Source organism: Homalodisca vitripennis, chromosome X (genome assembly GCF_021130785.1).
Source record: "Homalodisca vitripennis isolate AUS2020 chromosome X, UT_GWSS_2.1, whole genome shotgun sequence".
NCBI lineage: Eukaryota > Metazoa > Arthropoda > Insecta > Hemiptera > Cicadellidae > Homalodisca > Homalodisca vitripennis.
This window is the reverse complement of record NC_060215.1, coordinates 137,870,763-137,888,983: the sequence shown is the minus strand read 5'-3', so window position 1 is coordinate 137,888,983 and position 18,221 is coordinate 137,870,763. Positions and strand designations below refer to the sequence as shown.

The 18,221-nt window shown below is 33.5% G+C and overlaps 1 protein-coding gene across 1 annotated transcript; it reads left to right on the top strand.

The window, feature by feature from the left end:
• Positions 1-508: 508 nt before the first annotated feature.
• On the top strand, positions 509-13,517 carry LOC124369635. Its single transcript, XM_046827687.1, has 5 exons — positions 509-923; positions 2,571-2,745; positions 3,576-3,679; positions 5,296-5,595; positions 13,158-13,517. Exons 1-5 carry the CDS (start codon positions 681-683, stop codon positions 13,464-13,466), a joined length of 1,131 nt encoding a protein of 376 aa, XP_046683643.1. The 5' UTR covers positions 509-680; the 3' UTR covers positions 13,467-13,517.
• Positions 13,518-18,221: the final 4,704 nt, after the last annotated feature.

Genomic DNA, 18,221 nt, shown 5'->3' with positions numbered 1-18,221 from the left:
AGTTATCAAATTAAAATAATTCTATTGTAGAATCTGAATATACTTGTACATGTTGAAAGTCAAACTTTCTGATCACCAGGACTGAAAAAAGAAAATTATATAAACATTTTAAAAAATAATTAAGTAGGTATTTTTAAAACAGTAAAAAAAAACAAGTAAAATGAAAAAATTCAACTATGATTATTCAATTATGATTATGATCCAACTTTATTTTTAATGCAAAATACATTCCAGAACAACTCACTCAAAACCTAAATTGATAGGATTATTCTATGTCCTTGATGATATGTACTGATAATATTTGTAAGAATGAAATAATCTTTATTACAATACTTTTAATAATTTGTTAGTAAAAACGATAAAATATCTTAATACATTTTTTTTTTCTCTAAATATATATTTAAAGTAATATATATTAAAAATAACCAAATAATTTAATTACTTAATTTGTATATTAAACTAAATTCATTTAGGACAATAAAATGATATTAAAGTGGGAACTGTTGTATTATACTATTATTCATTTCATAACATAAAGAGGAATGCCATTGTAGGTCAGCAAGGTAACTTAGTAAAACAATGAATGCTATCAGCAAATTTGTAACAGTAGGTCAGCTAGTGGAGGTGCTGACTGTCTGGAAACTGCTACTGCTAGTGCAACGCGTGATGTTACTGTAATCATGTTTTCTCTGCTGTGTTGCTGCGGCTTGCTCGTGCTCTCACCTGTCTCTGCCTGGGACCTCTCCCCTCTGCTCCAACCGGCTCCAGAAGTCTCTCATGTCACCCTCTTCGGTAGCAGAGCCTTTCTCAGTCTCAGCCGACACGATGAGCAGCAGAAATATTCACTTGTTGAAGCTACATGGCCTGAGAGGCCTAGACCGTTTCTTTCTTACATTAGGCCTTTCCCAAACAAAGAATTACAGGTAAGTTAAAAATTCAGTCACCATTCCCACCAACTGACAGTTATTAACTACTGTATCTCCATTTATAACAAAGTATAAAAAATAACTAATAAGTAAAACTTGTAATAAACGAAAACAAAAATTGGCAATGTGCTAAAGCAATGTCCAATAAGCAATTAGAACAACTAAGCATTATGATTCCAAACAAATTTAGTATAATAAATTCTGCCATACATTTTCAATTCATATGTTTAGGTTTGAAAAATGATCTTTCACTGTCTTAAAGTAAAACTATAATTGCTATGATTTTCTTAATCCTACTGAAGTTTTGTTAGATGAAATTCAATTAAAACATAATTGTGTAATACTGAGATGGATGTTTGTGTAAAAGTTCTTGGTTGTTAAATATTTTATGCTAATACATCAACCAATGATTATTACGTGTAGTGCGACTTTTATAATAGTGTTTCTTAACTTTGGCATTATATTTCAACATGAAAGAAGCTATTACTTTTGATTGATGAGCTATTACAAGATCAAGAGTATAGATTACTTTAATTTTGAAGGTAGTTTTGTTAACTAGTTTAATACCTAATATCTTTTTTATTTCAGAACAACTGTTTTTTTTTTGGCATTTTGGAACAAATTAAAACTGTAGCTCTAGTAGTTTGATTTTCATTTGTTTTAATTCAGAACTTGTTTTATATATCAAGAAACTACCATGTAGAAAACTTTATTTTAGTACTATGAATGTATAGTAAAATTGTTATGTATGTATCTGCATGAGTTGAGAATAACTAGAAAGTTACAGTGTCTATTTAAAAAATCACAAGTTTCAACAAATAAAGAAAAATTGTATCTTTTGAGCACATATTTGTGGATTTAAAATTGCCCCCTCCCTCGAAACGGTAAATAGGGGCATTCAGATTTTAAATAAGATAACCTATCAGCTTCAAATTAAAGGTCTTCATGAAACAAACCCAATGCCACCAAGAAAACCAATTTTTGAACACTGTATCCAAAATTAATACCTCTTGAGTTAAGGTAAACTCTAACTCAATTGGACGCTAAGTTAAATGGAATCAAATTAGAGTCCTATAATTTCATCATTATTCTTTTTTTATCAAGAGCTATAAAATGAAATAATTTGCTTACCTGAAAAACCCCACATTTTGTGAAGGTGTAAAAGTTTATGTAACAGAAACCCCATTGTGTGAAACCTCATTTTGAAGATCATTCAAGGAGTTATCAGTTTTACATTCTTAAAGATAGAATTTCACTTTTATTCAAATAGTCCCATTTTGGAGATATTATTTAGATATCACTTGATGGTCATCATATTTAAAACCCTAGAACGATCCCTTAATCCACATATTGGAGAAGAAGGAGGAAATTTTTGATCCATGCAAAAGTGATGTAATTTTTCCTTATTTTTCAGAACAAACGATTTTTTAAAATTTGGAAAGTTGCATCTCAATACAAACATACTCATTAAAAATTATATTGTATGTTTATAGTACTAAAATTTTTTTATTATGTATCTCCAAAGGAGAACTGAAAATTCTTAACAGTTCAAGAGTTAAGATAGGAGTCTAGTAGGACTTTAGGACCTCTGGCGTAACTAATGTGATACCCAAGTATTGAGCCAGTACTGATGCCTGATGGTAGATGGTAGGAAACTGCTCTCATGCCCAGAGGCCAGTGAGCACCGACTGGGATGGTATCAGTCACCTTGTAGTCTTGGACGCTGGCTGGCAGAACACATGCTCTCCTAAGGTTCTCATCTACCATATCTTCACCAACAAACAAGTCAGTCTATCACAAGATTTACTAGTCTGTAAGCGTATACTGTGACAGACCATCCTGTGATCATTTTGTCACCCTGTCTATAAGACAATAATAAGACATTTTGTTTATCCTTCAGTATGTTACATACATTGCAATAGATATTGTCATATTATTTAAACAGTCATTATCAAAGTGTTTACCCTTAGACATATTCAAGTATTATAAAGTAGACATAATACAAGTACTAACTACTTAGATTAAATGTTGTATAACTTCTTCTTACTTCATAGGGTACAACTTCTATCACATCTTTGATAGCAATATTCGTCCAATTTATAGAATGGATTTCTAGATAGCCAGTCATGTAACACTACTGAAAATTTGTTCTACTTTTGAGTTTTATATTTGTTTAATCGAAGGCCTATAATTTCAAACCTTGCCTCCAACAAAGTGCCCTCAGACAAAAAATTAAGCTGTTCCATATTTCTATGTACATTGAGGGAAGAGGTATCATCAGCATAAATTGTGGTAAAGTTTAACAGATTGAAACTTGAGTCACTTATTAAAATTAAGAAGAATAATGGCCCCAAAACCGATCCTTGAGGAACTCCAATATTTATTTTCACAATCTTGGATCTCTTTCCTCCTATCTCAACTAATTGTTTGCAATCTTTGAGGTAAGATTACCAGACAGCTAGGTTTGTACCCTGCAAACCGTAAAATTGCAACTTTGCCAACAACACATCATGCTGCACAAATGTTATCAAAGGCTTTGCTAAGGTCACATAAAGTGATCTGAGCTAAACTACAGTCTTCTAAAGCCAATAAAATTATGTCTAGTTACCTTAAGACCTTGAGCAGCTGATAGCAGCATATGTTAAACAGTGTTCCTGTGTTGTCTGCAGTGGCAGATCCAGGAGGAATTGCAAAGAACACAAACAAAAAGTGTTATCAGGGAAATTGCACTTCAACCAGTCCGAGTAGATTTTGTAACCATTAAATCGTGTGAACACCTGCATTTGTTGCATGGATGCTTAAGAAACTTCCATGTGCGATTGCTTTATAGAAATTGACCACTGAATAATTTTCAATCACAGTATATCATATTTACATGTTTTCTTAACATGATAATCATGTTATGTAGACTACATAAGATTATTGTAGCCTTTATGACATTTGAATGATTGAATTAATGAACTAGTTCTTTATTTGTTCATGAGTATAGAGGTGAAATTAGGACCCCTTTAGTACATTTAACCTTAAAAAAAAAAACAAACAGACACACATACATTTGACATTTTAGTGTGTTTAAGAGAGACAAATTATTTAATCTAAGCTATAGATATTTTTGTGTTTGATGATCTGTAACATTGATCAGCATAATTATATTTGCACATAAAAAAATGTATATCAGAAGAAATAACTAACTCACAACATCAATATTTAATACCACATTGTCCCTTGCTACTGTACTAATGTGATAGTACATCCTAGTTAGTCAGTTCTATTTTACTTGTATTCTGTATACGTAACATTTATTAGCACATACTTCAAATAAATATGCTGTTTGATACAAAACAAAAATTTTGAACTACAAATCAACCAGAAGTCCATCCTGTCTCTCCTGTTTGTAAATTATTACAAAAAAGTCTTGAGGTGTGAAGACCACTATAAATTTTATAGTACTTTATTAACCAAATGTTCAGTGCCCTATTTTATGATGATCGGATGTAAATTTTGGAGATGTTCTATTCTATTACTTTAGTGCTCATGTCATTTATGCCTGCTTAAATTTAAGCTGCCTGCTTAAATAAGTAAATGTGATATACTTACATTTTGCTTAAATCTGATGTTTCCTTTCCTGACATAACACTAAAATAACATTTGGATGCATTAGTCATTCAAATTTTAATTATGGTTCATTAAGTTACTTTTTATTAAATTGTGCAATATAATTATTGTTCTTCATTATATGATACATCTAAAGGTGAAAATTAATAGTACAATTAAAAAATTGTTTCTTTTTTAACTTTAATTTTATACTATTAAAACACTCCAAATATCTCTTAATCAGCCATTGAAATCAAAAGTAAAACAAATGGTAATCCATCCAATCTTAATTAACAGGCATATTCAATATGTAGCATTGGTAATATGAGTACATGGTGGACCATATACAATCAGATGGAATGCTGGCAAACCTAATTAAGAGGTTTTAGCACTAGATATAAAACTCTTAAATACATGATTAATAAAACTACACTAATTTAAAAGTTGTATTAAACATGTTGCAACTTTAATTATAATACTCAGAGGACCATGTTTGATCAGATGGGATGTACAACCATTTCTAGTTCAGAACTATCAACTATACCCAAGATGTTTTATCATTAGATTTTTAAAATTCACTTTTTATAGTATTTTATTAAACATATAAAAAAAGTGAAATATTTTAATAATTCTTCTAGACTGTTTCAATTCAAGTTTTTATTACTCTTACCTTATATTTTACTCTGATATGGTGTATTTGCTCTTTCTTCTGTGCATGAACATTTTAGTAAGTGCAACATCATATGTGTGCAGATAGGGCATTATGAACTGACAGGAATGCCTGTCGGGAAAACTCACTGCCTTGGTTGTGGACACTGTCACCCTGCCTATCGGTACTCGGGCATACATGGGGGAGACTCGACCTGGCAAGTTGGCAATCTTGGATTTGCCCACCGGCCGTTGGTGGGAAGTCTCTCTTTCTACATCTCCTTTCATCCCTCCTGTCACCCCCTCTAGCTCCCAGTTGGCTCTCTCAGGCCACCACCTCTACCTCGCCTCCCATCACTCAGACACACTTTTCAGGCTGAACCTCACTGACCTCAGGAGCTCAACTCCATCATCCTCGCCAAACAACGTGAGTTCACTTTTTGTCTCATTTTCAGTACCGTACATACTTATTTTAATTTAGTTTTAATTTCAACAGACTGAAAGTTACCCACTATATCTTTCTCTATTCATTAAATATTAAATCAGTGATTCTCACCCAAATCATTCTGTATAATTAATTAATTAAATAACAACTTTAAACTATGATTTTCATATACTAAATGATGCTACCTGATCTCAGCTTCTACCTGAGGACTTGAGTTAGAATTTCGGTTAAGATACAATATTGGAATGCACAAACCAATAAGAGCCTAGCCTGAATCATAGTTCCAGGCTAGATTTTCATATGATGGAAAACTTTATACTCATTAATTGTCCGGCGGCTTCATTACTACTGATACCCGGAAGTTATCACTTGAATTTGCTTGTATCCGGTGTGGTGAGCAAGTTTATCTTAAACGAACTATGGTTGTAATTTACGTATAGAGACAAAAATAGAAATAAAGGAGTATTGCTGAGATACGTTCCAAACTAACCAACCTTTGAGATCAAAATCGAAAGAACTTTTGAATTAGATTTTCATGTAGAAAACTAAACTGAAAAATTTGATGGTTTTGATGTTGTGAACAATGATACAACATTTTTTGTTTCGTCTGTTGTGTTCTTGTGAAAAGGTCTATTTTGCTTGGGTAAAAAATGGATTTGGCTCATTTTACACAAAGAATCATAAAGACACGAAGGTTCTCATGGATCCATAAATGCAATGCTCAGTCTTAAATTTATTGGGGAAAATTGACAATTGCCAGCAGCTTAATAGTCCTTAAAAACAAAACGTTAAGGAACACAAATAGTAAGTTGTATGAAAAATAGATATGTTCTCTTTAAACTTATAAACTGTATTAAATGTTGCAATGCATTTGAATAAGCTTTTAGAGGTCAATTCCTTAAAAATGAAGATGATTATTTCTTAAAACCTGATATATTTAAAGGGTTTGTCAACTTTTCTGTTGAACGTATTCAATCTTTGAAGGAATACCTAAGTATTGTTATTGTTTTTAAAAGTATTCAAAATGAATTATTATATTGTATGTTTCCTATTGGTCAAGACAATATGAAGGAAAACCCAAAAACTGCATAGTAATATTCTTTAATTCTGGATGAGACTACATACATCTTGTTTATTTTTCAGTTTTCTTAGTTTTTAGCTATGTTTTATGTAATGGCCAACCTGCCGAGAGATTTTTGGTCATTCAGTAACCAAAAAGGACATGAAGCTGAATCAATTGCCAAATGTCTTTGTACCAGTTAAAGTCTTTTGGAAGATCCGGAAAAAATCGCCTCTTAAAGCTATGATGCTGTATATATCATGAGTAAGCACCATACTGGTGCCAGAACCAAAGCCACAAGCTAAAACCAAAATGAAGTTCATTTTCAAATTTAATTTTTTTTTATTCTTCTCAGAGTGTAAGTGGTTTGAACAGTATATTTATCAAAAGAATACCACGAGTGTCAGTTAAATTGCAGAATTTCAAGAGCAGAATTTTTAATATTGTTTTGAGTACAGAGAACAATTAATTGAGTATCTAGAGAAAATTTAATCAACAAGTAAACAACCTACAACCGTACTTAAAGCTGGTGCCTTACTCTCGAATAACAAAATGTAGATACCCCAGTTTGAAAGTTAACAACAAACTGAATAAAGTTACAATAACAGTACATTAATAATAGGAAATACAATAACAGGGATTACACTAAAATTTATCTAGTTTATTTCTGGGTTTAGACATAGAACGCAGTTAATTTACAAACAATAACTTCTAATTATTATGTCAAAAACAGCGAAAAAGAGTACCGGATTTTGGACCTTCTCAACCAAACTGCAACTATGAAAATTCATAATTTAGAAACTTGTAATCTGATTAAGACCAAATTTGCATACAAGATAGGTACAAGTGTATTATGAAAAGTTATTAAATTATCTTTTGTTTTTAACCAGGTAGTTCAAAATAGTTGGCATTGATCATTTTATACAGCTCTTAAAGTCATTTATCTTGGGCCTCGGCAGTATGGTGGTTTGCCTATTCAAGAAAGCAGGTTCCTTGAAAAATTCCAAGAAAAACAGACACTTGTATCTACCTCATATACTTTTTTGGTCTTAATCAAATCACAAGTTTCAGAGTTACGAAGTTTCAAAGTTCCAATTTGTTTGAAAAGCAACACTAACACGTACTCTTTTTCGTTATTAGTGGCAAAAAATTGGAAGTTATTGTTTGTAAATTATTTACTTTATATGTCTAATCACAGAAATAAAAATCTAAATTTTAATGTAATTCCTGTTATTGTAGCTCGAAAGTTTAGGAAGAAAACTGGGTGTTCCAGACATTTGCCATCGTTCAGTGATACAATACAATCAGTAACACTACTTTTCGAGATCTGCAATCTGATCTCTTCTTCAGGTGAATGACTAAACTAATGCATGATTACAATCTACAATATAGGTAGATGCATTGGTTTAGTCATTCACCTGAAGAAGAGATTACATAGATTGAAGATCTCGAACATAATGTTATTGATTGTATTGTTATCACTTAACGCTGGCAAATGTCCGCAAAAATCCTTTTTCCTTTACAACCGCTCCATTGCAAAAACAAACCTCGACCGGTTAGTTTGTGGTTAACTTTCTAACTGGGGTATATAAACTTGTTGATCAGAGAGGTACCTCCTCTCCTTAGGGATCAGAAATTTATAATTTGGCTTTGTGTTTTTCACAAACTAATGAAAAAAATTAATGTCCCCATGTGGACATTTTAAACAGTCAGTTACAGCAAGCAATAGGACAATAGCTAATGTTGGCCACTTATAAAGGCTATTGGCAAAGAAAGAACTGACATGGACAAGCTGACAGAGGTCATCACTCACTACTCAGAAAATTCACTGGCAAAATCAAGATGTGGATTTATGGATATACAATGGTTATAAAATTCAATTTGAGATGTTTTAATATATGTTCATTCAATTCAATTCAATTATTTTTATTGCATAAGGGTACACAGAAGTACATCGCAATCGTCAATATATTATAAATCTAAACTTAAGTTATAAAAGTGCTATCAACAAAAACAAATTGAATAGTAGTCAAAAGAAAGAAATAAGCACACAAAAACAATTATTTAAATTAAAATTTAAAAGCCAATGTCAGAGAGGAATTCATTTACACTATACAATTCCTTTACTATTAAGTATCTCCTCAGGTTCCTTTTAAAAATTGTCAGTTCACAAACCTCCTTCAAATTTTGAGAGGAGAGAGCATTATAAAAAATTACACCCGCGTGCATCACTCTAGTCTCGTGCAGGGACAATCGATGTGAGGGAGTACGAAGCAAAGTGCCGTGCCTCGTCGGGTTAGGCATGAGTGCTTCCCACTGACGGAATCTGACACAGATGCTTCCTCACATACATGAACAACTCTAAAAATGTAAAGGGATGTCATTGTTAGAATGTTGAGATTCCTAAATAAAACCCACGGCATGAATGAAGATTTGGGACCCTGCATATGATCCGTACAGCTCTCTTTTGGACCAAAAATGAATGTTCTGCAGGAGATGGCTCCACCCCAGACCTCAATCCCATACGCCAACAACGAAGCGAATAACACCCGTGGTAAGCAGTCACCAACCCATCTCTGTCCATAAAAGTACTCAGAGTTCGTAATGCAAAACACACTTGACCTCAGTTTTACCACACAACCCAGATACATGAGTAGACCACTGCAATCTACTATCGATGGTTACACCCAGGGAAACACGTAGATTTAGATGGTTCTAATGAAGTTTCATTTATGTTAATCAATAAATCAGAGTGTTGCTTATTTTTTGTTAGAAAACTGAATAAATGTGGTTTTTCTTAGCATTCAACATTAGGTTATTTTTCGAGAGCCACAATTGTCAATATTTACGAGAGAAGAAGATGCTCGTAGGTCCACGTCACTATCTGAGCCACCGAGAAGAACCGTAGCATCATCCGCGTAGAGTACCAAATTGGCGTCCCCCTGCACACATGAATATCGTTAATGTAGAGGATAAAAAAGTAATGGGCCTAGAATGGAACCCTGCGGCACCCCATACTTGTTCTCAATCAAAACCTGATTTCGAAAACCCAACTTGAACGAACTGTGCCTGTGAGACAAATACGATTGTAGCCATGAAAGAGCTATGCCTCTAAACTCCATAACCTTTCCAGCTTTAGAACACAATATGCTATGGTCTACACGATCGAACACCTTTGAAAAGGTCGCAAAAAGATTCCTAAGGCTGCCTGGCGTTTTTCTAGGTGGTCAATAATTTGGTCAACAAGAGAAATCACTGCGTCAGCTGTTGAATGATTCTGTCTAAATTCAAACTGATTTGGGACCAGTACATTTGTGGCGCTGTAAAAAGGCAGTCAAACCGAGAACAAACGAGTCTCTCCAGCATAGATAAAGTAGGCAAGAGAGACACCGGTCTGTAGTTGTCACACATTCCGATCACTTTCTTAAAAAACTGGCACAACTTTAGCTATTTTGAAAACAATTTGGGAAAACACCCACCTGCAATTGATTCATTGAACAGAATACACATTTGATTTAGAAAACAACCGTAACATTGCTTCAACAACCAAGGCGGACATTTCATCAACCCCCGAAGACTTTTTGGTTTTTCATTGATATGATGCTTTTTTCTATCTCATCCGGTGTGATTGGCGTAAAAAAGAAAGATTGAGGGATTACTCTTCCACGTGAACAGGGTCCACTATCCAAAACGCAAGCCATCAATTGGTTGCACATCACAGAAGACTGAATTAAATATGCTAGCAACTTCCCCAGGTGAATCAACCACAACTCCTCCATTCAACAAAGCAATATTTTCATGCGGTTTCGTGTCTCTAGTTTCACGTTTGATAATTTCCCAAACTGTCTTTTGTTTGTTGTCGCTATCGGTAATTGCTATAGATGTTAGTAAACGTTTACGGCAGTTTACAAGATTCCTCAGAATAGTACGACGCCGATTGAGCAGGCGTTTCAAATCCAGATCACCAAAATCCCTAACCAAAATTGATAGATCTCTGTTTTTGGACGCCATCTCCTTAATTTTTGTAATCAAACTCAAAAGTTGCATTGTATTTTTGTTCATCATATACAACTTCTGTTATTTTCTGTTTAAATATATTTTATTAGTGACAACTTTGAAAAATACCATATAGCTATAAAATAGTTACCCCTAGTATTTTTACTCGTAAGCTACTAATGGTTTAAGGTTTAGTATTTTTTTTATCAGCTAGAACCTAATTCAGATGCATTGCCAAAAAAAGACTACCATTGGTGAAAGATTGGAAAATTTAAAACATGCTTGATAATTCACATTATTTATCGCAAAATAAGGATATACAGTGGAGTCACGCTAATCCAATCATGTTTAATCCAAACATACGGTTAATCCGAACACGCCCAGGAAGAAATGTTTATATTTATTTATAACGATAATGCACAGTTATAGCAAATAATTACCTAAACAATGAAAATGGGTGCATCACCCAATACAAAAAGCTTTCATTAAATACGTACAGTTTTTATTAGGACGAATTGCATATGGTACAGTACATTAGATCAATAATGAAGTTTAAATAAAGTACCAAATGGAAACTTATAGGTTAAGTGTGTGTTAAATTAAGAATTTAAATCAAAGAATAACTGGACGTACAGTACTGGAATTATTGTTGAGTACAATACTAAATGTTAAAAGGCATGAATTCAGTAATTGTCTTTTGTTGGACTGAAATACTGGATGACACGTAGTTTCGCCATCGTGTCGTCAACACGATATCGGCAGGTGTAGTAGTAGCCTGTTGCTCTAGATATCGTAGTGTAATGTTAAGCGCTGCTGCACTGTCTGCGTGTGGCACTAACTCTCCATCGACTCTTGAGTGATTGCACGAAGCACGGATGACGCGTAGTTTCGCCATGGTGTCGTCAACACGATATCGGCAGGTGTAGCAGTAGCCTGTTGCTCTAGGTATCGTAGTGTAATGTTAAGCGCTGCTGCACTGTCTGAGTGTGGCACCAACTCTCCATCGACTCTTGAATGACTGCACGAAGCACGGATGACGCGTAGTTTCGCCATCGTGTCGACAACACGATATCGGCAGGTGTAGCAGTAGTCCTGTTGCTCTAGGTATCGTAGTGTAATGTTAAGCGCTGCTGCACCGTCAGCGTGTGGCACCAACCTTCCTTCATCGCACAGGTTCTCGTCACTTCCTTCCTCCTCACACTCCATCGACTCTTGAGTGACTGCACGAAACACGTCTAGCTTGTCTTTAAGAGTAACGGTGGTATGATTTCGCTTACTCACCATAACAATCAGCTCTCACACTTTTATCACACAAATAATCACATTGAAATCAATGTTTGCACTGAAACAACAGACGACACACTGCGCAATGTCCAGCTGTTCTATGAGTCAGTGTGTTTATTTTTGGCACGCCGAGGGAGGGAGTCCTGCTTCGTAGCGCTTATACGTGTCCAATGTGCGTTTCAAGAGTGAACTACGTTGTACTTTATCTTACTAACTGTGCATAGTATCTGCAGTCCAACGCATTTGCCGCATGAAATACTGTACAACAATCAGAAAACGTGTTTTAATAAACAATATTGATAACTTTATAACAAAATAGATCCATTCTCCTGCTTAAAACCGTGATTTCCTAGGATTTCGACTAATCCGAACAATCGCGTAATCCGAACTGTGTTTGGTCCTAATTAGTTCGGATTAGCGGGACTTCACTGTACTTAAATACAGGTTACTAGATAGATCGACGAGAACATATGATAAAAGAAATGTCTTTACTTTCCATCTCCTCCCGATCAAAAAAGTACGAGATTATGGGTTTAGAACCACACAACTCTAATATAAATATGTCATACTAAATATCAATAGAATGCTCCATGCATTTAAGTTTAGTTTGGGTTGCAAATCCAAGCAATACAATTCTTTATACAAAAATAAGTCTTTTTGCATACTAATGCTACAAATAAAGAAATCCCATGTGTATAAAATAATTAGTTCAGTATATGGATCCCCAACCATTACTATCCCAATGATCTTAATAATATCAAGTGTACAAAATTATTCAACGAAAACTATACTCACCCTGTAACAGAATCTTTGTGAATGTGTATCCTCCTAATTGATTTTATATTCATTATCCACACTATCCTACATGTACATTCTAGCTAATAAGAATAATACTAAGCTCATTTCAGTAGAAAATACTTAAATGCTGTGGCCAGAAACGTATGTACAAATTTAACCGAATGTTCCTTAAAAAATAGAAGACAAAAAGTTTTAATTTAATAATTTTAAAACCCCATTTAACCTTAAGAAGGAAGGGGGTTTATACAGTAAGAAATGTTTACATACATCTTTTTGATAATTAAAAAGTAATAAAATAAATCATAATCATACAGATAATATAATAAGGTCATGTTCATACTATTATGCTCAGATCCTCTTTAGCTATGGTACATTTACATTACAAAATACTGTACTGTAAGTACAGCAGACCGTGGACACTAAGTTGGAGGGAACGCTGCTTGGACCCCCACGAGGACTGGTGGTGGACCCAAGGGGCTCTCTGTACTATTGTCTGGCACGTGACTACGTTTGCGTCAGCTGGGACATACACCGACCCCTGCGTGCGGAGAGCCACAGGGTGCTGCTGCAGTCTGCGGATCTACTGCCTCGTGTTCATCAGTTGTTCCTGGACTTGCAGAAGCAGGTGTGGGCTCTTACAGACAATAACAATGGCTCCCATTGTGTTCATATCAGCAGGCCGGTGCTACTTTACCCAAATTGGGACTTGTCATAGTTAAAGCAGTTGAATTAAATGTAATTAAAATAAATAAAGATAAGAATTGTATTCAGTCTTATATATAATAATTATTGTATTACTACTCAATCTCATTCAGATTGAAAAGTACACAATTGCCCTATGCATTAATAGGAGAAAGGGTTAGCGGTTCTGGCTACCCCCTCTCTATTGCAAAATAATTAACAAAGTATACAAGTTTGGTCATGATAGTAAAACATAAATTTTTCAGCGTCAAGATATTTTAAAAAATTAACTCAACTTCGTTTTTCTGTTTACTATTCAAGACATTATACGAGGAAGAACTCCACTTGATTCATCGCCGTAACGGATAGGCTTATTAATACTAACATGAATTTTGAGTCAATTCCTGAAAAATCCCTTTGATAGGGCATTCCCATCTGTTTTGCACTAATTGGGAGAATTTCCAGTGTAGTCTTCATAAGCTTTCTTTTTAGTATATATCAACTCAGCTTTGTACTTATTTTAATTATTCAAGTATGTTTTGTATGCTGTTTTGATATTCAGCAGGCTCGTTCCTGTATCTGTATACACTATAATCAAAGATAACATGTATTCCCTACTTTTTGCTAATTCACTAGTATACGAAATAACTTGTATTGCTGTACTTTTCTTACTCACTAATTAGATTAACACATGTATTAAAAATCAAACAAGTTTACCACATCAGTTTTACCTACCTAGTTGATAGTCCAAAATCATTGCATTCCATGATTCAGTCTAATTAATCTGAGCATCCGCTTATTTTCTAAAATAAACAGTTCTTTTCACTCTAAGAATCAATATCTTTATCTGTATATAAGCTATATAATAAAGGTTATATGATCAGCAAAACCACCAATTCTAATTCGTAGAAGTCATTAAAAACTAGTGGGTTGATTGTTCCTTTGTCTTTGTGCAAGAGACAGTGTCCTAACTGCCAAATTGACGATTTTGAGGTAAGGCTGCTTTTCTACTAATGTTGATGTGCTCTATCGAATAGACATTAAGTCGTATCTGCATCTCTTTTCATTATAGCGATAGGGCTAGTTTGATGTTGGTCATAACTAGCATCTTCATACTGTTACAAAAAACATACTGACGTAACTAACAAAACATTTGAAGTTAAGATTCTTTTATTATACCCCAATCAATAACTCATCCTTTAAAACGTTTCATGACTTTTTACACTAATAGTTAATTTTCAACACTAACCTTCATTACTGTTATACCAGCTATGTGGTGAAATTATATTTTCTTGTTCAGGGTTGGCAGCCTACAGCTGGTGTGTTCCTAGTTAAATGCATACTTACGGTTGGCTAAACTGAATCATTATGGAATCAAGGGTAACCTAAATTGTACTGGATTTTGTGTTTACCGGCTGTTATAATGTTGTAAAGTGCATCGTTTTGTTGAGTGATTAATTTATTATTTATTTTAAGTGAAAAATTAATACTAACATACACAAACAGTGAAGTTGAGGTTCCTATATCTAACCGTTATTTGTATCGGGCAAATTAATTTTAAAATCAAGGCAACCCAGACTTGTTGTGTATGGCATATTTAGGCCTATTTGTTAAAATTGTATTTTGGTTACGGTTTTAATTCTTGGTTTAGGTTCTGTTTCTATGTTTCATTAATTCAGTGTGTTTCTGAGTTTCATTAATTCAGTGTGTTTTTTTGAGTTTCATTCATTCAGTGTGTTTCTGATGAAGGGTTCTCAGAAGTCGAAAATTAAAACATTCAGCACTGGATATTCTGGTTTTCTTTAAACTTTAAAGTACTTGGAAGAGTAACTATTATTTGCGTAATACCAATAAGTGTAACACAACAAACAATGGGAATGGTGAGTCAAGACTCTGATTTATTCGCAACTTGCAACTTGTTCTTCGAGTGCTGTAATAAAGACATGTATTCACCCTTTCTGTGTTTTGTGTAAAGATCACATAGCTGATGGTCACAAATTACTTATTATTCTTGAATCTGTGAAGTGAAAAGTGAAACTTACCCAAGTTCTTGATTCACAAAAAACCTTACCCTAGATATCAGCAACAAAACATTTGTAAGGATGAGGTCTATACTGTGTGTCCATTGTGTTACTGATATCTTTGCTTCAATCATCATGATGAAAACATTTGTCACAATAACTATCATATTGAAGAAAGTGATATAACTGCAGTTTTATCTGATAGGCCTACTTCAAAATTTATGATCAGTTCGATCTGCCACACCCCTGAGCTGTATGATGTAGATGGTAACAGAAACGAGACTACTAAAAAACCTAAGACAAGAATAAATAAAAAGAAACCGCTAAAGAGCTTAGGAATAAAGGTGATAAGAATTAAGAAACATATAATTGTTCCTGTGAGGGATAAGTTGAAAGACATGCAATGGAAAGGCATGTGAAAAGTTTGCTCATGAATGCTCAAATATTAGAGAAGAGGAGAGGGAACAAATGTATGCCATACTTTGATGGTGCTGAGTCTTCAGTTGCAAAGGGAATACAAGCTAGGTATGTTTTAAAAAATAAGTACAAGGAGAAAAAACAAGCTATAAAGAAGATCCCCGACGGAAACACACTAAAATAGGCTATATTTTTTCCCAAAAAAGACTCAGAAAATTGGCTGCTGCCGTTGGAAAATAAATAAAGAAATCTCTGTATGTAAAGAACTGTTTTTGAATACGCTGGAAATATGGGACAGAACTGTCTACAACTTTATGTAAAGTTTACATCAGGTATTGTTAAATATTTATAACAAATTTTATTGAACAAAAAAATGTTTGTTAATAAAGCAAATTTTAAAAATGATATCAGTGTTGTTAATGACGTTTTGCCTCTTTTTTGAATCTGTATAAAACAGCTGCAGATAAGAACTAGAACACAATAAAATATTTGAATAATAAACCACAGCAGGATATGATTTAACTTATTGGAATAGGTTTGGTGTTTGTTATCTTGATATGACATGCAGTTACAACATTAGATATGTAGTAAGTTTATTTCAACTGCTCCCCTGAAAAGTTGCCATTTTGCAGTTATGACACTGTGTCTCTTGCAAGACATTTATTGTGAAAAGATTTAATAAATAACCTTTGAAACAAACTGTAAACTTCACGTGCTTGTTTATGTGTTTTCTCTATTTAATTCCCACAAACCAGTTACTAACAGAAACTTTTTCATAGTTAATTCAAATATATGCAAGAAATTGTTTAATTCTCCATTAGGTCACCTATAGATACTTACAATATTCATTTATAGTCCAAAAAAATAAAATTATTTTCACAGAGTGTAATTTAAGAAAACTGCATTCGTGTTTTTAAATATTTTTTATTCTTATTATTTATTTATGGCTTAAAGGAATTATTTTTTTTACGAAGTATAATTTAAGGAAATTACATGTTTTTAAATACTTTATTTATTAATAAATGTTTATACAAATTAAAAACATGTCACTGAAGCCATAACTAATGTATATGCTGTAAAAAGCTAACATTTTAATCTCCAGCTGTGTTTATATTTGGGCCTGATAACAAAATAGTCTAAATTTCATATTTTGATGAAATAGTATGAGGTACATAAAGAAATGTTGATCTACTTTTTGTATATTCAGGACACTTATATTAGAGCTATGAATTTTACATTAAAACATATTTTCCAAGCCCAAAAATCTATTGCACTAACTTTTGCAAAACTTCTATTTGAGCACTAGGTCTACAAAACATACTTATTAGCAACTTAGTTGTAATTCCAAGTACTTACCATGACCATCTGAAAATAGTACTATTCTATTTTTAAACATTACTACCATCTACAGGTTTAACGAGTTGACTTCATTTTCGTTCCTATTGGTTGCCTCAACAATCATTCCTTCACTAACCAGCAATGCAATCCCAATGCTTGAACTGCCGTTTTCTTGAGTAACATTGTGTTCCTGAACTTTATTAAAGTGTCAATTTTTGGAGACTGTCTAGATCCTCTCGTAGACCTCTTACTCGTAAATTGCAGTTTTCTTTTGTGTTGGTTTGGTGAGGTAAGATTATATACTCCTTCATAACTTGTATCCCCTGTATCATCAAAGCCAAACAAGTACCTGTTACTAGTCATAAGTGGTGGAAAGTCTGTTGGAATAAAGTTGGAAGATAGCTTGTTAGAGTTACCAAGTGTACAGTACATAGTACATGACAATATAATTCATTTCTGCTTCCTTCTTGATACATTTTCCCAAATGTATCCTTTCTTTCTAACAACATTTTCCCAAACATACATTTTGCTTCATTCCAACAGCGCTATTCAAACTTACAATTTCCTCAATGAGGGAAATGTTCACTTTTAGCATGAAAAAGAAAATTTTCAACGATTATAGCCTAACTTCAACTTCCGACATTGAGTGATTACATAGATTTCTGATTTTTTGTGTAACGGTTACAATGCTGATTTGAAATATTACATACAGGAATATTTTATTTTAGATTACAAACCAGTTTTGGGGTGACGTATTTTTTACAAATGTTATAACTATAATTTCTGTAACAACAGTCTTTAATCAAGTAATTCGGCTCTCCGCAGCAGTAGCATGTCCTTGACTGGATATTTGGTTGATGAGAATAGCCCAATTGCTAACCTAAGCAATGTCCATTCCTTCTTGCTAGACCTTGATGACTTCATTAACCGAAATAGGCTTAACCCTTTGGGCACCAAAATCCTACTTGTAGAATGTTTAATAATTATTCGTTATTTATTGATGAAATCATTTT

Bases quoted from the DNA above. Each gene is read 5' to 3' on its own strand.
- LOC124369635 (XM_046827687.1), top strand. From the start codon at position 681: ATGTTTTCTCTGCTGTGTTGCTGCGGCTTGCTCGTGCTCTCACCTGTC. The intron at 2,746-3,575 runs GTATACTGTGAC...TATGTTAAACAG, and splicing joins AGATTTACTAGTCTGTAAGC to TGTTCCTGTGTTGTCTGCAG. The intron at 3,680-5,295 runs GTAACCATTAAA...ATGAACTGACAG, and splicing joins AACCAGTCCGAGTAGATTTT to GAATGCCTGTCGGGAAAACT.